Here is a 26,370-nt window from a genome sequence, read left to right on the forward strand (position 1 = left end):
AATTTCTCTTTCTACAGTCTCATTGTTAGTGTATAGAAATGCCACTGATTTCTGGGCACTGATTTTGCATCCTGCCACACTGCTGAATTGCTGTATGAGTTCTAGCAATCTTGGGGTAGAGTCTTTTGGGTTCTCTATGTACAGTATCATGTCATTTGTGAAGGGGGAGAGTTTGACTTCTTCTTTGCCAATTTCAATGCCTTTTATTTCTTTTTCTTTCTTTTCTTTTCATTTCTTTTCTTCTTTTCTTTTCTTTTTTCTTCTTTTCTTTCTTCTTTTTTTTTTTTTTTTTTTTTTTGCCTGATCACTGAGGGTAGGACTTCTAGTACTATGTTGAATAACAGTGGTGAGAGTGGACATCCCTGTCATGTTCCTGATCCTAGAGGAAAAACTCTCAGTTTTTCCCACTGAGAATGATATATGCTGTGGGTTTTTAGTAAATGGCTTTTAAGATGCTGAGGAATGTTCCCTCTATCCCTACACTCTGAAGAGTTTTGATCAGGAATGGATGCTGTATTTTGTCAAATGCCTTCTCTGCATCTACTGACAGGATCATATGGTTCTTGTTTTTTTGTCTTGTTGATATTATCTATCACGTTGATTGTTTTATGAGTGTTGAACCAACATTGCATCCTGGGGATAAATCCCACTTGGTCATGGTGAATAATCTTAATGTACTGTTAGATCCTATTGGCTAGTATCTTGTTGAGAAGTTTTGCATCTGTGGTTATCAAGGATATTGGTCTATAATTCTCCTTTTTGGTGGGGTCTTTAACTGGTTTTGGGATCAAGGTGATGCTGACCTCATAAATGAGTTTGAGAGTATTAGGTCCCTTGATATCCTTCAGAACAGCTTTAGTAGAATAGGTGTTGTTTCTTCTTTAAGCGTTTTTTTTTTTTTAAGATTATTTATTTATTTATTCATGAGAGACACAGAGAGGCAGAGAGGCAGAGGCACAGGCTGAGGGAGAAGTGGGCTCTGTGCAGGGAGCCTGACCTGGCACTCGAGCCTAGGTCTCCAGGACCACTCCCTGGCCTGAAGGCAGCGCTAAACCACTGAGCCACCCAGGCTGCCCATCTTTAAACGTTTGATAGAATTCCCCTGGGAAGCCACCTGGCCCTGGACTTTGTATCTTGGGAAGTTTTTGATGACTGCTTCAATTTCCTCACTGGTTATTGGCCTCTTAAGGTTTTCTCTTTCTTCCTGCTCCAGTTTTGGTAATCTGCGGTTTTCCAGAAATGCATCATTTCTTCTAGATTGCCTAATTTGTTGGCACATAGCTGCTCATAATACGTTTTAAAAATCCTTTGTAGTTCCTTGGTATTGGTCATGATCTCTTATCTTCCATTCTTGATTTTATTAATTTGAGTCTTTTTTTTTCTTTTTAATGGTTTATCTCTCTTATTAATTATTTCAAAGAACCAACTCCTGGTTTTGTTGACCTGTTCTACAGTTCTTCTGGTCTCGATTTCATGGAGTTCTGCTCGAATCTTTATTATCTCCCTTCTTCTGCCTGGTGTAGGTTTTACTTGCTGTTCTTTCTCCAATTCCTTTAGGTGCAAGGTAAGATTGTGTATTTGAGTTTTTTCCAATTTTTAGAGGGAGGATTATATTGCGATGTATTTCCCTCTTAGGACTGCTTTTGCTGTATCCCAATGATTTTGAATGGTTGTATCTTCCTTTTCATTAGTTTCAATGAATCTCTTTAATTCTTATCTAATTTCCTGGTTGACCCTTTGATCTTTTAGTAGGATGTTCTTTAACCTCCATGTGTTTGAGTATCTTCCAAATTTCTTCTTGTGATTCAGTTCTAGTATCAAAATGTTGTGGTCTGAAAATATGCAGGGGACAATCCTAATCTTTTGGTATTGGTTGAGACCTGATTTGTGCCCCATATGGGGTCTATTCTGGAGAAAGTACCATATGCACTTGAGAAGAATGTGTATTCAGTTGTGTTCAGATAGAAAGTTCTGTGTATATCTGTGAAATCCATCTGGTCTATTGTATCATTTAAGGTCATTGTTTCTTTGGTGTTCTTAGAATATCTGTTATTTGCAGAAAGTGCCATGTGAAGTCTCCTTCTATTAGTGTATTATCATCTAAGTATCTCTTTACTTTTTGATTATTGATTGATATACTTGGCAGCTCCCACATTAGGGGCATAAAAATTCATGATTTGCAGGTCTTTTTGTTGGATAGACCCTTTAAGTATGATATAGTGTCCCTTTTCATCTCTTACTGCAGTCTTTGGGATAAACTTTAATTTATCTGATATGAGGATTGCTACCCCAGCTTTCTTTTGAGGACCATTTGAATGGTAAATGGTTGTCTAACATATCATTTTCAGGCTGGAGGTGTCCTTAGGTCTCAAATGAGTCTCTTGGAGACAGCAAATAGATGGGTCTTGCTTTTTTATCCAGTCTGAAACCCTTCGTCTTTTGGTGGGATCATTTAGCCCATTCACGTTCAGAATTACTATTGAAAGATATGAATTTAGTGTCATCATAATACCTATTCAGTCCCTGTTTTTCTGGATTGTTTCTTTGGACTTCCTCTTCTTTTACAGGGTCTCCCTTAATATTTCTTGCAGTGCTGGTTTGATGGTCACATATTCTTTCAATTTATGCCTGTCTTGGAAGCTCTTTATCTCTCCTTCTATTCTGAATGAGAGCCTTGCTGCATAAAGTATTCTTGGCTGCATGTTCTTCTCATTTAGTGCCTTGAATATATCCTGCCAGCCCTTTCTGGCCTGCCAGGTCTCTGTGGAGAGGTCTGCTGTTAATCTGATATTTCTCCCCATGTAAGTTAGGGATCTCTTGTCTCTCACTGCTTTGAGTTTCTCTTTATCCTTGGAATTTGCAAGTTTTACTATTAAATGTCAAGGTGTTGAATGTTTTTTATTGATTTGGGGGGTGAGCCTCTCTATCTCCTGTATCTGAATGCCTGTTTCCCTCCCCAAATTCGGAAGTTCTCAGCTACGATTTGTTCAAATATACTTTGTGGCCCTCTCTTCCTCTAAACTTTTCCTCATGGTCTTTCTTTTTTTTAAGATTTTAGTTATTTATTCACGAAAAACACAGAAAGTTAGGCAGAGACACTCGGAGAGGGAAAAGCAGATTCCACATGAGGAGCCCAATGAGGGACACAATTCCATGACCGGGATCACGATGCAAGCCAAAGGCAGACGCTCCACCACTGAGCCACCAGGCACCCCTCCTCATGGTCTCTTAATTGCTTTTCTTTTTTTTTCCTCCGCTTCCTTCCTTGCCATCAAGTTGTCTTCTATGTTACTCAATCTTCCACCTCATTAACCCTACCACTTAGGACATCCAGTTTGGATTGCATCTCATTGAATTTGTTTTTAATTTCAGCCTGATTAAATCTAAATTCTGCAGTCATGAAGTCTCTAGAGTCCTTTATGCTTTTTCCAGAGCCACCAGTAGCTTTATAACTTTTCTTCTGAATTGGCTTTCTGACATTGAATTGAAATCCATATTCTGTATCTCTGTGGCAGAGAGTACTGTTTCTGATTCTTTCTTTTATGGTGAATTCTTCCTTCTAGTCATTTTGCTCAGTGTAGAGTGGCTGTATGAGCTGGCTGAGTCAAGAATATCAACCCCGTCCTAAGTAAATTCCACCCTAGATGATTCTGACAAGGTCAGAGACCAGAAAATGAAAAAGAAGTTCAGAACAAAGTAAAACAAAAGACCACTAAAGTGAAAAACAAACTTTAAAACAAAGTAGTAAAAAAAAAAAAAAATCCCAAAGAAGAAGAAAAAATAAAAAGAATCAAAGAAAAGTAAAGAGGAAAAAGAGAAAAATGGGAAGAAGGGGTGTACTGGGAGATGATGGTGGTAAAGAAGTGGTGGTGGAAAGAGAATGTAATTGATCTGAGAGGTCCTAGAGGATGATCCTCTTGGTTATGAGTCTATTTTGTTCTGTATGTTTCAGCTCAGTCTCAAGTTTATGTAAACCAGCAATACTTGTAGAAAGCCCCAACATTGACCACCAAAACATAAACAAGATAAAAGAGGGGGGCAGAATGGGAATGAAGAGAGAATATAATCTCACAGAATGAACCAGCACAGTGTTCCACTTCGTTCTGGGTTTATGCTGGTCATGGTTTAGAAGGTATTAACTTCGCCAGTGTAGAACAAAATGAGGCAGAGAAAACAAAAAACACAAAACAAAAATACATATCTTGTATATCTCCCAAAATTAAATGGAATATGTTGAAGGGAATCCAGAAGTGAAAAATATACGTAAGACCTATATTTGTAGAACTATGAAAGCAAAAAGGAAAAAAAAAAAAACTTAAAAATGAAGAGGTGCTAAAATATTGTAGTTAAGGCGGGAAAAGAGAAAAAATATTGGAAATTTTTAGTCTGATATAAAAAAGTTGTAACGGAAAAAGAAAAAAAAAATTAAAACGGGGGGAACCCTCTAGTTGTACATACTTTATTCCCTCGGTCCTGGAGCTTCCCAGCCTGCTGGGTCCGGAGCTCGCCCTTCCCCGGTCCTTCCAGCGGGTCTCCCGGGGGCGGGGCCTGCGGTGCTGTCTCAGGTGCGCGCCCCTGGGGGATGCCCCGCCCCTGCCAGGTGCCGGGCTCGCTGGGCGCCGTTGCCCCCCAGGCCCGTGGCCCCCGCCTTCGCCCCTCCGGGGGCTCCCGTCCGACCCCGGCTTCCCCCGAGGCCCCAGGGTGCGCTCCAGCCCTGCCCCGAGATGGGCCGCGGTGGGGGTGCGCTCTCCCCTGGCTCCCTCCTCTGCTCGTGACCCCGGGACCTGGGGGTCCCCCGCCCTCCTGCTGGCCTGCTCGACCCCCTGCTGACGCCCTGGAGGCCTTTCCCTCCGGGGAGAGGAGGGCGGGGTGGAAAGTTCCCGCTTCCCGGGGGCTGGGCCTGCCTGTCCCCAGGCTCTCCCCGCCCCCCTCAGCCCGGCTCCCTGGGGGCCTCCCCCACTGGATTGTTTATTTTTTCTCCACCTTCCTACCTTGTTAGAAGCGCAAACCCTTCTCTGGAGCGTTCCAGCTGTGCTCTCTTTACATCTCAGGTGGAGTTCCTAGGTGCTCAGGATGGTTTGAAAGTTATCCAGGTGATTTGTGGGGCATTGAGCTGAGGACCCTACTCTCTTACTTTCCTCTTCCTGTTTGGTCTTGTGTTCTCTCTCTTATTATACCATCTTTCCATTCTGAGCTTTTTTTCATCCACTTATCTTTTCCATTTTTGCAATATTCATCCCCACCCCAAGATGCAATTCCCAGATGACCAATGCTCACCCCTTTGGGCTTATCCTAATATCACATTTGCTGATTAGCTGACAATGGATTGTGTGGAATCCCTTCTTTATGCTTTGGCTACAGCTAAAAGCAATGTCATGCGGAGTGCAGATGTGCAATAGGAGCCAGGAAGCAGGACACTATCATAGATAAGAATATAGTGGTAATGTCTAGTAGATGTATTTTCTAGGCCCAGTTCAGACACTTCCCAGCTATATGGCTTTGAGCAGCGTTTGTTTTTAACCTTCCTGTGTCTCAGGTGTACCAATGGTACCTAACAGATGATGTTATGCTTCATATTCAGTAAGCCACTACATTAATGTGGTTAGCACAGAGTATGATATGCTCTATGCTTTCTCAAATATAAGATGCTGATGTTATTTCATCACAGTTATTTTTGTTTTTAGGACCTTGACAATCTCTAACATCGGGTTTCTTCATCTCTCTATATGTGTCAAGTAGGTAGACAAATACATTTCGAATTGTGAGATGAGTAAGCAGAAACAGTCATTGTATTGCTGGCACTGCATTGTTGCACACAGATTCTGCTTAGCCCTTAGCTTTTGTTTTATTTTGTATTGGCTTGAAATATAAACATTTCCTTAGCTGATTAGGGTCTCAGTCCAGAAGTGGCCAGGGGCTGCGTACCTTTAAGAAGGTAACATTTAAATTTAAAAATGAAATTAAGCACATGTCAGTTCCAGTAAATCTGCTATGTACTATCGGTTGACATCTTACTCAGCTGTTGGCAAGCATTTAATCAACATTTATCGGCATTCTTTTCTGAGATTTAAATAGGACATAAAATTTTATGACATGTAGAGTATTTTCAATAACTGTTTCATTATTTTCCATAGATAGTATAATAGCATACAAGAGAAAATATCAATAAAGTACCCAGAGTGCATTATTTGAGAGAGAGCAAGATGGTTTGAAGTTTGCATACTGACAAAATGTTGGTCTACTCTCCAATTATACTGTAGATTTGTGAATAGCTGGGTTTCTCTTTTCTTCCTTCATTTTGTTTATAATCCTTTCTCTTCTCTATACATATTATAGGTCAGAAAACTAAGAATAGTAGTTGTTTGTTCTATTGTTATAAAAGATAGATAGGAGCTCCTGTGTGCCTCAGTCCACTGAGTGTCCAACTCTTGATTTCAGCTCAGATCATGATCTCAGGGTTGTGAGGTCAAGCCCCTTGTTGGGCTCTGCACTCAGTGAGGAATCTACTTGAGATTCTCCCTCTTCCTCTGCCCCTTCCCCCTACACTTGCTCTCTCTCCTTCTCTCTCTAAAATAAATAAATAAATCTTTAAAAATACTAAAGATAGATGGTACTTCACAATATTAAATTCTAATTCCTTAGAGGTCATAAAACAATGTTATAGGATGTAGCACATGGCATAGGTATAGTTTAAATACCAGTTTGCTGCAGGAAGCCCAAATTCTGATAGCTTATTAGCATTAAATTTACATGGTGGCTTGACCAGTAGCCATAGAGTCTACATGAGCTCTTTATACTTTAAGTAGTATTTGAACTGGAAAAAGAAACATTTTCAGGGAATTGTGACTGAATTCAAATGTCAGGAATCTTTCTTTCATCTAAGTACTTTTGCTTTTAGCTGGGAATGGGTAGACAGGAGGACAGTAGTGTGAGCTATGGCCAAGACCTAGTCATCTGGCCATCTATGCCACAGTCCCCAGAATCACAAACAAAACTGAATGATGAATATGACCCTGAAATTTTGCTGTTAAACATATACTGAAAATAATTGAAAACAAGTACTCAGACATGTACATATATAAACATGTGCATAGCAGCACTATTCACAGTAGCCAAAAGAATGGATGAATGAATTGTGGTATATGCATACAATGCAATATTATTCCGTCATAAAAGGAATAAAGTAGTGTATGTGGTACAACATGGGTGGACCTGCAAAGTGTTATGGTAAGTGAAAAAAGCCAGACACAAAAGGTCAGAAATTATATGATTCCATTGATATGAAATACTCAAAATAGATAAATCTGTAGAGACAGAACATAGCTTGGTGCCTACCAGAGTCTGAGGTGAGAGGGTAATGTGGAGAATATGCTTAGTGGGTAAAGGGTTTTATTTCAGAGTGATGAAAACGTTTTGAAACTAGGTAGAGGTGGTGGTTACACAACATTGTGGTTTACTAAATGTTACTGAAGTGTTTACTCTAAAATGGTTAATTTAATATAATGTGAATTTCACCTTGTTAAATTATTAAAAAAAAATACTGAGTGGCCACATTGAAGCAGCATCATATTCCATGTTCTAAGTCACAATTGGTTTAAATAAGTCTACTCTATGAGGAGAGAATGTGGAGTTTGTCATTATTGATCCTAGGGAGGCTGATGAGGGCTGGAAGCAATTTCACAGTCTTCTTGAAAGATGAATTCAATTTCCCTCTTAAATATATTCTATTTTATTATGACATTAGATTATCAGAGCTTGTGAAAATCACTTTTAATGGCTACGTTTCTGTCCCATGTGCCACTTTATTTTCCATGCTTGCCTGAGATTTCAGTTGGTCTCATTGATCCATCTGAGAAAATGAAAACAGGAAAGTATAAACACTCTTCTTTTGAGATGGATTCTCTCTGTACAATGGGAAGATAATTATACTGATGTAGATGGGCAGATGAGGTTATTCAGGCTCAAGTGCTTTATTTTTGGCTCTTAATGGTTTAGATTCACCAGTCATATAAATAAAATGATCTGGATAATTATAAATAGTTTTTATAGTTTATGTGAACCCGCCTGTGAAGCTGTTGGTTGTTATTTGTACACATATATGAGTGGCAAAGCAAGTGTTTTCCATGGCTGTGACATAAATCTCTAGATTTTTCAGATAAAGAAGACCATTAGGTTTTTGTTGCATATATCTTTGCAAACTTTTTTTTAAAGCTTTGTATATATTAAGAGTCCTCCATGTGCTAGATGCCTTGCTATGTAGGTCACATAAATGATTTATAATCCTTAGAATATCCCTGAAATGTCTTACTATTTCTTTATTACAAATAATTGAGGTTCAAATAAGTTAAGTGATGTATTCAGGAGGATATATGGTGCTAGCATCCTCCTTTATTTTTTTTTATTATTTTATTTAATTTTTTTAGGATTCACCTTTAGACACTTGACAGCTAGGATACTCTGTGACTAGGATCCCATTGTGCAGCTCACTCACAAATTACAGACCCTGCTTATGACTAGTGGTTTGGTTTCCCTAAAGAAAATCTCATCTGTTTGCTCACATGTCTGAATTAACCTGTATAGACAAGCTATCAAAATGTTGGTGGGAATTGACATTTAACTGCTCTGAGGAAATAGGTATATCAGTTTATACGAAAGCTTAGGTTTTAAAAAGCATTTGAGCTCCTGACATGAATACTGAGGGTGCCGAATGGTGGCTGGGAAGGATATTAAATTGGGGTCATGGCAAACTTGAGCAATGGGATTTTAAGGAAGGCAGAAAGATGACAGAACTTGTGTGTCCATCTAAGTCATTCAGAACTTTATGTCACATCACTCTTCCAATGTGGGTTTTCTCTTCTCATGCACCTTCCCTATTATCTCTTAAATACATTGTATTTTCCTACCACCATACTTTTATTAATACTTTCATTGCCTGAAGTACCCTCTTTCATTGCCACCAAGTTTTTACCTTTCTATTTTTTCTGTGTTGAAAGCCTTCTACTATCATGCTAGTCTCCGGAGGACCCTCTATTCCCTGAGCTACTACAGAATTTTCTGTCTGAGACACACCTTTGCAACTTGGCATTTACTTTTGGACTAAGTTTCTTTTGTATATGTTTGTATCTTATCTCTTATGAATCGTGAACTTGGAGGAGGTAAATAGTTTCACCAATTTTTGCCCCATCATACATCTTGGATATAGTACTTGCTCAACAAATAGATCTCGATTGTTTTATCACTCTTGAAGGCAGGGTTTTCTAAAAACATTCATGAAAATACCACTTATAGGAGACATTCTCCTCAAAAAAGAATTGTCATTGGTCAAATAAGGCTGAAAAACACTACCCACCATTTCCACCCAGGGAAATTCACATTATACATTGGTATTTTCAACACTGAGTATTTCTTCAGTAGGAAACCAGTTTTACTACTTTAACTCAGTACTCACAGCTTTCTCCCACTTTTTTGTAAGAGCCCTACTAATCCCTGTTATTCCTCAGAAATGTCATTTGCAAAACACTGCTTTAGAGTGTTTTGTATAAGAATTGTGTTAATAGTATTCACAAATGTGGAAATTAACTTTTGATTAGATGCAGATTGGGAATTTGTTTGGTCTCCTTGCTTCCAGACTTGGAAAGACTACCCTTCGGCTGTATCGGGGTGTGTGTGTGTGTGAGAGAGACAGAGAATATCTGTGTGCGTGTGTTTATGTGTGTAACATATAGTGTGGACTCAACCTGAAAATAGATTAAGACTGAAAAGAGAATGATTGGAACTGGTCTTTCAGCTTGATTATCTGCTAGAATCTCTATTACTTCTCATAATATGCTTGAAAAGTTTTATTTGTACCTCAGGGGCAATGAGCCTGGCCTCATTTGCAAATATGAATGCAGATATTAACAGTGTACTGTCTTCTCCTCCAGGCAGTCTTGCTCACTGTCGGCTGGTTTTATTTACTTCCTCAGCAAAGGAATATCCATCTCCTTGGAATTAGACACAGTGTGGTTAATGGGAAAAGCAGAAGCTTTGGAGTCAGAAAGTTTTAATTTCATTCCCAACTCAGGCCTGTGTGCCCTGAGCAAGTTTTCCCTTCCAGAAACGCTGACTCCTCATCTATAAAACAAAATGGATTAAATCTGTCTCTAAGCGCTTCTTACGAGGATGGTGCCTGGCACAAAGGAGATGCCCCATAAACACTAGTCCCCTTTGTAGTTATTTTTTGTGTCAAGCATATTATGACAGGAGAATTCCATGGGCTTAAAGTCACACAGACGAAACCGCCTTTCCTATAGATGCCATTCCACATTATGTGTTGTTACTTCAAACTATAAGTGAAATCATTATTCTACATGTCTGTTTTTATGAGGAGACAGTGAGCAGGGCACATGGTGAGAGTTGGACTATTATCTGTAAAGAGTAACATTAGAATTCTAAGAATAGTGAGTAAATAACCTAAAAGAGGATTTTTTAAAATTATTGTAGTTAGAGATAGAGAAAAGTAACTTAGAAATGATCCCCTTAGTCTTAACATCTGTCCATTGTAAAACAAAACTACCCCCCATTATTTTATATATATAATTATTTTGGTTTGAGTAGTTCATCGGATCATTCAGAGGGGGAATAATAAATATTTTAGGGAAAATTTCAGATGGGCTTTCAACCTATGTGTCCACATTATATAATTTTAACCACAAGTCCCTTTCCATTGTGATTTGGGATTATTTACCACTATGTACAAATAGAACAAAAGTATCATCATGTGATAAACTTGTTTAAAGTTATGTTTATGGAGGTAAAAGCATCCAATAGGTAATTAGAATGATCTAATTCCTTATAGCATCAAATAGAATGTTCAACATAAATTGAGGTTTTCAGGCCAACAGACTACTCTGGCCTCTGTCTTGTGGAAAACATATACTTATTATACATCGTTGTCAATAGCACGTCAATCATGTCTATCTCTAGCCATCCATGGCTAAATTGTTCCTGGAAAAAGCCCACTTTGTCCCTGGGAAGGTTGACAAATGAGAGTTTTGCTGTGGTATCTACCTTTCTAAATGCCAAATGATCTCCTGGCAGGTTTGCTTGACATAAATATTATGAATTGCGGAAGAAACCATCATTTTTCACACTTTATTGGTTTAGACACCAGGTGAAGTCTTCTCCGCTAAACTGAAGTAATAGAGGAAGCAACGAACCTAAATGTTCCTTGGACTGTCCTCAATTGTGCATTAATCAGTATCTGTCTCGATCTGGTTGATTACAGGAGAAGATGTATCAGGGAGTCTCTGCCCAGCATCCCCTCCTCCTGAAAGGATGGCTTGTGAAATTCCCTGCCGAATGGATTGTGTGCTGAGTGAATGGACAGAGTGGTCATCCTGTTCCCAGTCTTGTTCAAACAAAAACTCGGATGGGAAACAGACCAGGTCAAGGACTATCCTGGCATTGGCTGGAGAAGGTGAGTAATAGTAAAGGGTTCAATAGTGGAGTCTATTGCTAAATTTTTTTTTTTTTTTTCTAGCAGGCAGTTGAAAAAGTCGTATTGCGGATGTAGCCACATATGGATGATAGCTCTATTGCCTGAATAAGAATTAAGTTTCATCTCCATGTATGCCTTTTGTCTAAAATCCTCTAGTTTATCTAGAATGGATCCCATATCTACAGGAATTGCCTTAGCCCAACCCCATGTACAGGCCATGGCAGTCAGATGGATGTTATTTTTCATTATACTTTCTTGAGGGGAAAAAAACAAAACAGAGTTTGGTTGACACATATCCAGCTTCAGGTAGCTCATACATTTGGGAATATAATTGAAATATATCTGGTAAAAACAGCTCCAAATTAGAAATCAAGAGACATGGCTCTTAACCAGGAACTGCCACTAACATCGGCCTGATTTCCTGTTCTGTCATGCTGGCATGTTGTGAGAGGGAAGAAGATGAAGGCTCTGAAAATGGCTTTGAAGGAGCTAAAATGTGCTATGGAAATGTAAACGGGTGACATCAGAACAAATTGGAGGAGCAGCTGTTTCTATCATTTATAGTGATGGTCTCTGTCCCCAAACGCGCATGTCCTTTCTTTCAGGCTCTCCCTTGGCTTCCTCTGCCTATGGCTCAGTTAGAACAGCAGGGTGGTGTGGCCCCTGGCTGTGAGGAGCTCCTTTTGAAACAAGATTCTGTTCTGTGATCCTGAAAAATGGGGCCAGGGTCAAGATGAATGAAGATTTTCATATTCTTAAAGTGCAGTTGCTTCCCACTCTTGTCTTTTATATTTCTGGAAGGAGAAAAAAGTCAGTAGAATTTAATGGGAAAAAATAACAAGAATAACAAAACCAAGGTCACAAATCTTTTTGAGCATTTGGCCCACTGAATAAAACATCATAGGGTGGAAGAGTGGGGGAAAAATCAATACTTTAGATAAATGCCAGTTTTACATGGATATAAAAATATGAAAGAAAAGACAGTAATGAAATTTGATTGTCTGACTCACCCAAGAGTGTAAGGATGCACATCTGTCTGGTTTCCCTGCCAGTGGATAACACATTGTCAGATATTATTTCAGAGTTTAAGGCTGGGCTCTCTTCTGCCAAACTTTAAGAAATACTTCTGGACTTCTCAAATTGCAGTCGAATGTATTGGTTGATGGAGGATGGCTGTCTTAAAATGATTCTCTGAGAAAAATAATGCTGTTTTAGGAAAAAGGTGCCATATATAGGTAATGTGAGTATAAATGCATATGTTTGACCTAATATCACTTCAAGGTCATGGGCTACTACATGTAACTGGCTAATTTATGTAGTCATCATGTTACTAAAATAAAAGCAGATTTATTTGGAGTTTATCGCAGAGATACATGATCTGAAGGTGGGAAATAGAATCTGGTTTTATTGTTGTTGTTGATTTTAGTTTTGGTTTAATCAATATGTACTGCTTCCTATTACTTAAGAGGGAAAAGTGAAACATATTGTCCTTAGATTGTTACTCAGGACAAAAGGACCATGGCCCCAGAGTGGGCAGAAAGGTACAGAGGCTCAGGCCTTTGGAATCCTGTGTCAAAAACACCATCCTTTTGGACCATTAAAACAGCAAAAATAACAAAATTAAGAACGACAAAATGACAGAAACATGGTAATAAACAGAAACAACTATGTCTTTTTTTTTTTTTTTTTTTTAATTTTGATTTTCGCAGGTGGAAAACCATGTCCTCCTAGTCAGGCCCTCCAAGAGTATCGTTCATGCAATGACCATTCCTGTATGCAGCTCTACTGGGAGACATTGCCTTGGGGCCCCTGTTCTGAAGACACATTGGTAACTGCCCTTAATGCAACCATTGGCTGGAATGGAGAGGCTACCTGTGGTGTGGGCATTCAGACGCGGAGGGTCTTCTGTGTCAAGAGTCACGTGGGACAAGTGATGACAAAAAGGTATCACCGATAATTTATTGAAAAATGCGTATGATTATTGCATAGTTGAGTATTTTTAGCCAAAAACATTTATCAAGCAACGAATATGCTTCAGTGTATGCTAGAGGGAAAGAATGTTGTTTGTTTTGAGTCTTAAAGACTAGAAAATCTCTCTCAGAAACAAAGGTAGAAACCGTTATAATATGGATCATTAATAAAGTTACAATACACGCATTAGTTCATGGAAAGTAAACGTGGCCCACAAATACTGAATCTGTTTAACTAATCAAACATTTTATCAACCTTGTCTCAGTATTTTTGGCTTTTTTTAGATCATGTAAGGACTAGGACAATGTGAAGGTACGTCCTCCACTTTGAAAGTATGGGGTTGTGGTATATTTTTGTTAGGTTCCATTGATCTTTTATGCCTGTTCATGCCTGTAACTAGGTTGCAATCTCATACATGTTAGACTCTGCACATTAAGATATAATTCCTTTTAAAGATTGTATTTATTTATTCGTGAGAGACACACGGAGAGAGGCAGAGACAGGCAGAGGGAGAAGCAGGCTCCATGCAAGGAGCCTGATGTGGGACTCGATCCCGGAACTCCGGGATCACGCCCAACCTCTGAGCCACCCAGGCGTCCCTGAAGATATAAATTACAAAACAAAACAAAAAAATCAGTAGGATAATTTGGACATGGGAACTAGGTTATAGAGATCAAAAAGGGTCAGAGTCAGTTGCAAGTGATAGGGGAAAAGGAGTAATCAAGCGGAAACTCAGCTGTGGGAGTTTTATCTCTCGACCAATTGAGGAGACACGGCTTTTCCTCTGTCCTTGTGGGAAGCCTCATGGAAAAGAAGATGTAAGGGACCTAGGAAGTATACAGTGACTGGGTAACTGTCCTGTCTGTGCTGATTTCCTAGTGGATGTGTTTCAACTAGTCTCCTCCTTAAGGTAGAAACCTCCCCTCACCGCCTCCCTCCCCCTACCGCCCCCCCCCCCCCCACAGCAGTGATACATCACCAGGATGCACATGCTCAGGGTGTTTTGTCTAGTATCACAAACAAGGCAACTTAGAGCTCTGCCCCAGGAATTTCCCAGTTGGGAAAATGAAACCCTCTCTTCTTTCTATTCATGAGGCTCTAAGTATATGAATTGACAGTTGCCCCAGACATGGTCCTGGAAGAAAAAAGCAGGCAAGGACAGTGAAAGTGATGCTCAGAAAGAAACAAACTAAAGCAGAACATATCCTTGGCAGCATCAGGCCCTGGTCCTGTCCAGCTAAGTATGCCCCTACCCTTCCTGGCAACATTTGCTCTTCCACCTAATTTAATCCAATTTGTGTTGCTGTCCTGGGCAACTCCAACAGCTGATTGATTTCACCTTGGGGCACCTTGATACTAGGCTCTGGGCCTTATCCACGCTGGTGTGGAAACTACAAAAGCTGTGTAAGGAAAGGCATAGGAGCTAGTTAAGAGAAGTGAACGGCGGATGGCAAAGTAGCGCAGACTGACCAGATACACATGTTGGAGGGTCCGATGTGCAGATGGTTCTGCTGATGCAAGTGAAGATGATATGACTTGAAGTGAAGCACAGTCCAGGAGACCTCATCTCTCTCTCCTCCAAGGGTGGCTTTCTAGAGGGCTGGAGTTGGATGTTCTTAATTGTTGCAACCGCAGACTTAAGCACAATGTCTGGCATATAGTGTACCATAAATGACCTCGGAATTCATGAATGAGGGGCACCTGAGTGGTGCAGTTGGTTAAGCATCTGCCTTCAGCTCAGATCATGATCCCAGGGTTCTGGAATTGAGCTCCATCTCAGACTCCCTGCTCAGTGGGAAGCCTGTTTCTCCTTTCCCTCTGCCCTTCCCCCTGCTTGTGTTCTCTTTCTCTCACTTTCTCTCTCTCTGTGTCAAATAAATAAAATCTTAAAAAAAAAAAAAAAAAAAAAAGGACTTCATGAATGAACTAGATTTATGTGTAGGAAGCCTATAGGGTTCAACCAGGATTGGATATGAATTGCAGAGTACTGAGAAAAGCTGATGTCTATCCTTTGTTCAAGAAAAATTACTTTATTTGCCATCATACATTTTGGCAAAGGGGACTGCCATAAAGAGTAATGACTAGATCACATGTATTACCTGCTACTCTTATTAATTCATAAATGTTATTTCTGCATTAGACCTGACTCTACATTGCTTGTGCTGTGCACAATGTGGACATACCAAATGTGGAATACCAAATTACGTCAGTTGTGTTTTGCAACTTGCCCAGTGTCCGTAGCACTACATGGACTGATTGAATCAATGGTAGTTATAGCCAGACATGGACAATATGTTTTACATATCACCTGGCTCAGGTGAAAATCTATTTCACTTGGTTATGAAAATCCTAGAAGGCTTATGAAGATATTATGTAGACATGAGAACTCCTTTTATCTTGGAAAGGATTGCAGCTTTGATAATGTTCATTTTATGATGTAAATTTTCAGCTGCTTAAAAAAGATGCATGAAATATTAGCTTGAATATACAAATAAAATTAAATATGGCTTAGGTATAGTAGTAAACTCTCCATAAAATGCAGCAAACTATTACTCCTTATCATGATGTGAAATTTTTGTATGCCTGATGTCTGATCTTCTCCCTGACACAAAACTTTTCAGCTCTTAATCGGGACAAGAAAAATCCACTTGATATGAGTATGGTTTGTTTATTTCTTAGCAAAGGGATATTAGAATTGAGAGTGATACCAAATAAATTGTAACATAAAGGCCTATTTGGACCGTTATGTTCAAGAAGCCTGTTTTCTATTCTTATAATTACTTCAAATGACAGGTGTTTTTTTTGTTTGTTTGTTTTTTTATTGTTGTTGTTTTCTTTGTAAAAGCCCAAGCACATAAATGTTGTTATTGTGAATACCATCCAGTTTTGCTCGGTTTACCGTCACAGAAAAATGAATTGCACAGATGTCTTAACACACACGCACACACACACAGGTATTGCTAATCACTTTTTACACTGCTAATGAGGCTGGAGACTGAATTCTTACTGTATGTAGTCAAACAACTCTGCTAAATATGAGGCACCTGAATTGACTTTAGGAAAATTAATTAAAAATTTATAGGTTAAGGAGATTAATTGAACTAAGAAGTTAATACCTAGTGTCCATGAAGCACATAGTGAGATAATGAAACTATTAGCAGTAGAAAATATCCTTTGCTCTGCCCTTTCAAAAAAACATATTTTTTTGGTTCTTTTTTATGTGAAAGCTATGGCAGTGGAGAAAGATTCCCTGCCATTTGTGAAGTCCTCAGGGTAGGAGTGGAAACAGAAAAGGAGGAGGGAACATCCTAAAGAAGGAGGGGCCTTCAGGGTACAGAGAAAGAAGCATGTCTCCACGGAATGGATGGGCTGATATAATGTACTTTATCTCCAAGCCCACTGCACTGGGAGGCAGAGTTCCTTGCAAGTTCTTGCTTCCCTGGGTTGGTGTTTGGTTTCTATGCAATTGTATAGGTTAGAATGTTACCATTGTTTGAGTAATAGAACTGATCATATCAGAAAATGAGAACCAGCCAGGGCACAAGGGGAACAGAAGTGAGAGTTTATTGGGATAGTTCTGGGGTTTTGTTTGGTCTTGTTTCACTATTCATTGTTTTTTGTTTTTTTTTTGTTTTTTTCAGTTGCAGTGTACAAAGAATTAAAAAAAAAAAAAAAAAGATTAAAAACACACAATTCAAAGCCTTCCAAAAGTCCTGATAAGGCACTTTCTGCCTTTAATGTGAAAACACCTGGCATTGTGTGAGATACAATAAAACAGGGCTCCGTTTAAACGTTTAATGTTGACAAAGTTGGCAGGTTTGCCCCGCCTAGCTGAGTGAGACGTATGTTGGTTCTGGGTCAGGGTACTGATCAAAGAAATGGAGCATTGTCTCTGCATCTTGATTATGGAGGCACAACTGGAAAATGGCAGGTCTCTGTAGCTCAGTTTGATGCATTTCAGCACAGTGTTTATAAGGAGCTAAAGGCTGTGGGGCGACAATGAGATAATAGTTATGGAACATTCCAGTGCTGGTCCAGGGAAATATACGTGCCAAAATGAAATACATTCATCCTTTTATTGAGAGCACTGGCTATCTTGGATCAGAGTGTTATGTGAAATTAGGTATAAATTATGACAAAAGCCAAGGGACCATACTTTGTTTACTAACTAAAAAGTGAATTCATATGTTTCCTGGTGTTAAGGCTTTAATTTTATTTTGGAAATGGCTGGATAAATTAGCCTAATATCCCCAGGGATTTTTTTTTTCTTTTTTTTTTTTGTCTTCGGGCTCCAATAACATTGAATACTATTCAATCATTCACTTACTGTTATTATATATTTACACTGAGCTTAAAATATGGCACTTTGAAGATATAAGATGGAATCCATCATTAAAAATTAGTCTATGTATTGTGCATGCATACACAGGCACACAGACCTACACACACAAGAAAACAGCATGAAAGTTGTTGAAAAACCTTTTTTGGTCAATGTCAATGCAACAATACAGAAAATAAACCTTAGAGTTTTTAGAAACGGAAGGCATGTTTATTGCTAATGGGCAAAGAGAGTATTTTTGAAGACAAAGAAGAAACTTATGAAAGTAAGAAATGTGATGATTCTTGAAGGAGTAGACATCATGTAAATAGAAGGGAAGAGAAATTGAACCCCTAGAGAAAGGGTCAAACTTACTGGCAAAAGAAATGAACCAAAAAAACAGTTCTCACTGACAAGAGAATATTTGGCTCCTATCAGACCAGAAATCACATTCCAGGAAAGCCCTTGGTTAGTGGCCTCTATAAAAACAATATAACCTGAGCTTGATCTTTGCAAGGGAGGAGATGATACAGTTTCTCTCTTATGGACTTAAGGGAAGAACACACAGAGAGAAAGGGGCTGTATTATGAGAAGCTGACATTATGCCCAGGAAGTATTTAGTGTGAGTGATGCTAATTAAGGGTAAATCAAGTAGACAATATCCTTTCCCTAAGAGAGATTAACACCTACTCCTAATTGAAGTGAGCAAAATCCCTACAGGATCAGCCTTCCTCTCCAGAAAGCCTAAAGCCAGTGCCATAAATGCTTCTAAGCTATTTTGCCAAAGGTCCAGTGAATGTGAAGTGGCTGGTTGGTGCAGGGACCCTGCTGCCCCACTGAGCACACAGGAAGCTGGTATTGCTCAAGTCACACTTTCATTTCCAGCCATACACCAGGCCCTGTTGGAGACAAGTTACCATAAACAGCAGCTCAATTTAATTTTAGTAGCTCTCAGAGTAGGAATAAAGGACTTGGGAATGATTTTAGCGTTTTTTTGCTATCTCTAGTAAAGTATGACATAAATTTTCCTTACCCGAATAGCTTAAGTAACACTAGATTCTCACAAAGACACTCTTCTTTCTTTCCATTGTTTCATTGATCTCTTTGATAGCGTTTCTGTGTATATTAAGTATGATTAATATTAATGTCACCAAGAGTTAATTTATTGAGCATTCTTTTTCTGTGAGTACATGCACTTCCCATTTCAACTTATTTTTTTCAATTGTATTTATTTACTTGAGAGACAGAGCCCAAGCAGTGGGGAGTGGCAGAGGGAGAGGGAGAAGCAGACTCCCTGCTAATCAGGGAGCCTGATGCAGGGCTTGATCCCAGGACCCCGGGATAATGACCTGAGCTGAAAGCAGACCCTTAATTGACTGAGCCACCCAGGTGCCTCCATTTCACCTTATTTTTATCCAACTTTTATATACTCCATAAAAGAAGTAAAATAATACAGAGAGATTAATGATGGCAACCGATAGGTCCCATCTATCTCCTGCTGCATTTAGTATCCTACATCTCAAACACAACCACAGCCACTCTTTAACAGTTATTCTGTGTTCTCTCTCTCTCTCTCTCTCTCTGTGTGTGTGTGTGTGTGTTTACTGGGCAAAACTTCACATGGTTCACAAATCATAACAACATGCAAGGAGATACATAATACATAACAAAGAGAAGCCTGATGCTCACAGCCCCGCTCCCACCCACCCTCTCTGCCTCCTGTCCTGCCACTGGCGGCCACTATGTTGGTTTATTTCTGTCCATTGTATCTTTATGTCAATATCAGCAAGCACAAGTGTATATTCTTCTTCCTCCTCCCTTTCTGTTTACCTCTTAACTCTAAATGATACATTTTTCACACAACTTTCATACATCTCTTCACTTATCAATCTAAAATACCCATTGCAGGGTGCCTGGGTGGCTCAATCAGTTAAGTGTCTGCCTTCAGCTCAGGTCATGATCCCATGGTCCTGGTATAGAAGCTGGTGTCCTTGTCCCGCTCAGCAGGGAGTCTGCTTCGCCCTCTACCTCTGCTCTCCCTGCCCCCATCATGCTCTCTCTCTCTCTCAAATAAATAAATAAATAAAATCTTTAAAAAAAGTTAAGAAAATAATAAAATGCCCATCCCTTGATTCCCTCTTGTAAAAGCAATGAACCTTAGCTCACTTACACTAATTCCTGTCTCGATTCCCAGATTGTTGGTTTTCTGTTGGTAGGTTACATTAGTACTTTTGATTAATCTTTTTAGAACTTTATTCTTTTTTCATTTATATTTAGATCATTTATATTTAGCTCACCTGCTTTGTCAGATAAGGACATCCAAGCCTTCACTGTGTCTCCCTCTCCTCCTCCCCACTCCTGCTTTGTCCATTCTGTCTTCACCTGATGGTGGCACGAGTGGTGTCCTGTACATTCTGTTCCACGGTCAAGTTCAGTCTTCCATGTTTGGCTTACATATTGTTTTTAAAGTTTTGAAACCAGGAAAATGTTTTCATTTTGATAACTATCTAAACTGATGAGATCTGATGTCCGCCAGATTCTTGGATGACCAATTTTTCTTCTTCTTCTTCTACATCCATTATTGTCTTACTTTTTCTTGGTGTTTGAAAACTGGACAACCTCTGTGTTTGCATGTTGGTCATTTTGTAAACCATTGGTGGACTTTTCATCTGAACTGGCATCCTTTCATCAGCTCTGTGTTGTTTTTAAATTCATCATATCTTCATTATCTCCTCTATTTTCTATTCTCTCCTTCCAGAAGATCTGCTGATTGTCTGAATTTGCTACACTGGTATTTTTTTTTCTATCATAATTTATATCAAATGGTCTGTCTCCATGTGGCTTTTGGTCCATTACTGATTATTTCAGTGCCTTAGTTTATCATGTGAAAATGAAGGTTATAATGCCTCTTACTTTTGTCATTAGGAATAAATGGAAGAAGGTAGCCAAAGCCCTTATGCAGCCCTGCCTACTTATTACCAGAGCTCGTGCTGTGAAGTTTTACCCACACTGCATTTATGTGCTTTATGAAGAACTCCCTGGGAACAGAATTTAAAATGCAAATATATGTTGCTGAATGCTTTCCTGTTTTTCTTTTTGGCATATCACTGTTTTAGAAGATAATCAATGTAGTTTTAGCCCTCTGTGTTCATAAAACAAGTAAGTAGGCAAGAAAACAAACAAAAGCTTGATTGCCATTTTCTGAGACTTTAGTTCTTCCAAGTGATTCTGAATCAATTGACTGTAGTATTTTCCTCCCAAGTGTGAGCATTCATTATCAGAAAAAAAAAAAAAAAAACAGAACTGAGTGTTTCTCTTGTTAATGCTAGTTAGTATATTTGACATTTGCCATCTGTCATATTTTCCTTACTCCAGCTCATCAATCCACATGTTCTAAAGAGATACCTGCCAATTGTTTAAGTATTCTAAAATTCTGTTCATTATCCAAGACGTAAAGTATATGTAAGTGGTTTTCAATGATTTTTGTTTCCCAATATGTCCATGTATTGCCTTGTATTTTTCTATTCCTTTTGTAGACTATCACTGATTTGATATATTACCCTGAATATAATGCTTTTCAAAAAATATATCGGATATGTTCATTCTAAAAAAATAAATGTCATTTGAATTGATGCTGATGGTGACACTTTCTTATGAAGACATTCCCTTTCATTAGTTTCAGGAATTGCTCTTTTCCCGGCCTACTGAAAAGTATTTTGGTCTCTAGGTCAAGAGAGCTGAAGTTGCCTTTGGCTCTGTCCCTGGCTGGGAGCCCTTGGGCTCTCTCTTCCTCATCTTAAAACGAACAACAGGGCCTCAATGTTTTCTGTTCTGAAATCCTACAGTTCTCTGCTAAACCACTTACTTCTTCCAGGAGGCATTGATATTGTCTCTTCACATTGACAGGTGTCCAGATTCGACTCGGCCCGAAACCGTACGTCCTTGTCTTCTTCCCTGCAAAAAAGACTGTATTGTGACAGCTTTCAGTGAGTGGACGCCCTGCCCAAGGTCGTGCCAACCAGGTCGGTGCATTCAGTTTATATTGCTTTACTTTCTAAGCACCTGATTTGTTTTCCCCAGTGCTAAATAAATGAGAGATTATAGAATGGGAGCATCTTTCTTTTCCATTTGCATGTCCCCCTGGGAAACAAGGTTGGTAAAATTTGTAAATGAAGTCTTGGATTTCCAGATCTATCAGGACTGGGCAGGGAAAACATATTCAGTTACTGTATGCCATAATTTCACTGGCATGCGTTGCAGGAGTGCTCATCCTCTGGGAACCCTGTTGTGGTGTTTTAAATAGCCATTCATATGTGGTTCCTTATAAAGCCTCATCACCAACAGGTTCTTTGTGGCTCCTGTGTGCTCGGAGTCTGACTGTAGACATCTATATTAGATTATAGGGCCTTAAGCACTGTGCTTACATCACTAAAAATACAAGCCTATGGAAGAAAGAGGATAAATATGTAAAAAGGAATAGGCACAGGAATTGACAATATAAGATTTGTGTTTCTTTACTATAAATGGTGATACTTTATATACCTGGGTGTTATTGGAGGGCAGTGATCCAGGATACTTAATACCTAAGTCCTAAAAAATCACCCAGGAACACTTTGTAAAATGACCCTCTTTCTTAGAACAGGTCTTTCCCTCCATGCTTATTGCATTCCCTCTGATGAGCTAGTCCATGTGGAGATATAAGTACTCCTGGTCCAAAAGCTCCATTGCCATCTAAAACCTAGAGTTAATAATCTGGTTCTTCTTCCATAGTCTTCTACCCTAGCCTTAGCCCTGTGGATCTTACCATCACCACAGTAAGAAAAGGCAAATCCAGAAAAGGAAGGATACATAGAATTATAACCCTAGTGCCCAGAGTAAATTGGGTTTCATCCAGCCATCCTTGCCATCTCTGGCTAGTCATGTCTTCTCAAGCAGGACAAGGCTGTACTAGCCTCTCCTGGACAAAGGGGCAAAGAAGTACAGATGCAGTCCTGGGAGGGGAGAACCTGCCCCAGAGACTGAGAGCATTCACACATCTCCTTGGGAAATTCTATCACTGTGCATCTAGGATCCCCCAAATGTTCTTTGGCTCACACATCATTAAGGGGGTGATGTGAAATTATGACCAACATTGATATAGACCTGCCTGATGCCCCCCTCCTGCCCCCTCCCTCCCCCCAGCGATTGGCAAAGGGATAGTGATGGATAGAAAAGATTGTCGTCATCAGTGTCTTATATTGCAGTGCTGGGGAACTTGCATAAGGCTTTCATAACCATGTCATTTCATCTTCTTAATGATCTTCTGTCACAGAATTAATATAGTATCCAGTGAGCTTTCTTATGGAGAGCATTAAAATATATATTTTGAATATGAAAGAGCTTTGACAATTACAGTGGCATATTTTTCTGGTCTTTGGGGTATAAAATAACAGTCTCTTCCAGAAACTTTTCCAAACTCATTTTCCTGAGTGGGGATATAAAGTAAGCAAACTGAATGAACTAGGTTTGTCCAGTAACCAGGGTAATGTCACTTCCAGACAGAGTGGGACAGAAAAGCTATGATCTCTCTGAACCATTTGAAAGACAGCATCTAGGAGGCTGACTTTTGGAATTTTAATGGTAATGTACTTGAAAAATATTCAAAGATAAATGAAGATAAATATTGGGAAAATGCAAGAAAACAAAATAACCTATGATTATGGAGTTTTGAGATTCAGCTGTAACTTTTAGTTTCTTCCTCACGAGAAATTAGCATAATTCCTCTCTTGAGTGATTATAAGAAAGGAAAGACTGAATTAAAATAATACCCCACTGGCAGCCAGATATTGGTGTTGGAGCTGTCAGGGTCCCCTGACACTGAGGGAGGCATATTAGTTTTGTTGAGCCAGTGCACCCTAGTGGCCAGAGATTACTTTGGCTACTGCTCTTGCTCAATGCTGCTCATGTATTCTACATTCAAGAAAATTCTCTGCTGCCTGAGAGTCCTCTAGCACTGGCTAAGGATGGAGGAATCATAGAGCATGTGAAATAATTGCTCTTCTAGCAATTTTAAATTTTGCTTCAATTTCCAGATTTCAATTAGTTATTTAAATGGTTGGCATAGTAATGAAAATAGTTCTAAGCCTCTGTGGTCGTTTTTTTTTTTTTTTTTTTTTTTTTTGCCTCCAATTTTTCAAGCCTAGATAATTCTTTTCATAGCCTGGCAGCCAGGGGACCTGGAGGAGCAAAGATTCAATTTTCAGATTTATTCCAACTTTCCATTTCAATCCTATTTACCCTCATGTTTAGTTTATACCTTGGGACCAATATATTATTAAATAACCATGGGTTAATTAGGGTGACTATGAGAGGGAGGAGAATACTGAAGGAAATTGTACCTCTAAACCTGTGGTTCTCAGACTTTATTGTTGCCACATCACCTAGAAGCATTACTAAAATGCAGATTTTCAGCTCCATAGCTAGAAATTCTGATTCAGTAACTATGGGATGGTCCCCAAAAATGTGAGTTGTAAGTAGCTACCCCTGAATGGTAATGCAGTTTCCTTTTCATGATTAATAAAAATAGATCCGTGTACAAATACAGTTTGAACTCTAAACATATGACCTGTTTTTCAGCTTCTTCAATGCATTGTGTTTTTCCAGGTCAATAGCTGTAGAGTGTGATGGCTAAAAACATAGACTCTGGAGCCAGATGGACAGGGTTGAGTTTCAAAGTTTGCTCTGTGATGGGGATACATACTTCATCTCTCTGTGCCTCAGTTTCCTTGTTTATAAAACAGGGTTAATAGTCACACCTACCTATATGGAAAATGCCTAGAGCACTGCCTCACAAGCATTTCCACAGTTGCTCTGAGCCTTTGCACCTGTTGTGTGTGAAGCCCACACTGTATTCAGATGCCCCTTCCGTTTTGACCCCGTGCATCCACAGGAACCTGCATTCCCCCCAGGAATGCTGTTCTCATTTTCCAGATCTCTGAGATGTTGCCAATTCATCCCATTAACTAGATCATCCCAGAGCATCTTGCACATACCCCTTTATGGTACCCCATACTTATCTTTCCATGCCAGTATTGTCCTTGCTATAAGTCCATGAATGCAGGGACCCTTTCTGTCATCTTCACTACTGGATCCTCTAAACCCCACACAGAGATGAGGCATTGATGTCACTCGATGACTACTTTTTGAATGGACAGAGGTCCTGTAAAGAGAGACAATGGTGCAACTTTGAATCCAGGCAGGAAACTCTCTTGTCCTTGAAAATGTCCTTTAAAATATACTTTGGAGAATGGAATGGTGCTCTAGAACGATACTTCTCAAACTTAAATGGTCATACAAACCCCTGGGGATCTTAGTAAATATAGATTCTAATTCAGGAGACCCAGATGGGGACTGGAATTGTACCTTTCTGTAAGGTCCCAGGTAATAACTGTATTTTGGTTACAAAGCTCCTGGTCAGAGTGGTGTTCATTAGAAATTTTTGAGCAAGGTAATGACGTGATTGAAGTTGTAAAGTGAGAAGATTAGCCTAGAACAAATCAGCAGGTGAGAATACAGATGAGGTACGCTGTGGGATGAAGAGAAGTGTAGGTTTAATCTGCACTGAGAAATCAGGAGAAACATGGGCCAGAGCAGGGGACAACCTTGGCTAATGAGGAAGGAGGAGCTCTTTTTTGCAGCTGTGGTTTCAGATTGGTTCATCAAAGAAAAGTTTATGTTCGTGGTCCTCAAATTTGGATGCACAATGGAACCACTTAGAGATCTCTAGAATATACTTTTATTTTGTGTTTGGGTTTTACTCCAAAAATCATGGTCTAATAGGCTTTTCATATGATCAGGGAATCACCAGGTTATATGAACCTCAAACAAAACCCATTTGAAACCTCTCAGAGCTTCAGGGGTCTGAGTATAACAGGAGTGGTTTGTACCTTAGCAATGGATGAGTTGTGTGAGCTTTTATTCAGTCCTGGCTGGGTTCGTGAACTAAATCCTATGACCTAAAAGTATTCTCAAGCCATGAATGATCTCTAGCTAGTAGACAGCCACTGCCCCTACCTTTATAATCCTCCTCATCTGTCTCTCTTTAAATGCTTAATGAGGGTCCCACATTCTTCTAAGCAAATGAGATATTTGTCAAGATGTGGCCTCTGATTTTTAAGTCCCAGTAATAAATTAGTCAAATGACCAAGAAGTATCCTTTGGTACTGTTCTTGCTGTTTTCTTTTAGTCTTCCTTCAGCCCACCAAGTAAATGCCTCCTGGAAGTGTATCCAATGTTATTTGTTTAATAATGACAACAATTTTCTTACTGAGAGGTTCTCAGCCCCGTGCAGGGTTTCTTGTTTGTTTTTGTTTTGTTTATTTTTTTCAATGCACAGATGTCTGAGACTCACCCTAGCCTGTGTTAGTCAAGATCTCCTCCCAGTGAAGGAACATTTACAATATTAAAACTCTCCTTAAGTGACTTCTTAAATGGGTAAAGATGAGAAGCACTCATTTAGTGCTGTATACTTTGCAACATGCCTTCACATACATTTTAACCTCTTGTAGGAAATCACTGATAATTGTTTGTGTAGGTGTTGTTGGGAATTCTAGTGGCCACTGTT

At 39.3% G+C, this 26,370-nt stretch overlaps 1 protein-coding gene across 1 annotated transcript in view; it reads left to right on the top strand.

Annotated features, from left to right (window-relative positions):
- THSD7B (thrombospondin type 1 domain containing 7B) overlaps window positions 1-26,370 on the top strand; it is a 725,689-nt gene that overhangs the window by 327,501 nt on the left and 371,818 nt on the right. The window contains exons 7-9 of the mRNA XM_072789046.1: window positions 11,267-11,458; window positions 13,189-13,423; window positions 21,675-21,790. Of these exons, the coding sequence (XP_072645147.1) occupies window positions 11,267-11,458; window positions 13,189-13,423; window positions 21,675-21,790 (543 nt within the window). The remainder of the gene's footprint in view (window positions 1-11,266; window positions 11,459-13,188; window positions 13,424-21,674; window positions 21,791-26,370) is intronic.

This window comes from Canis lupus, chromosome 20 (assembly GCF_048164855.1).
Source record: "Canis lupus baileyi chromosome 20, mCanLup2.hap1, whole genome shotgun sequence".
In the NCBI taxonomy this organism is placed as follows: domain Eukaryota; kingdom Metazoa; phylum Chordata; class Mammalia; order Carnivora; family Canidae; genus Canis; species Canis lupus.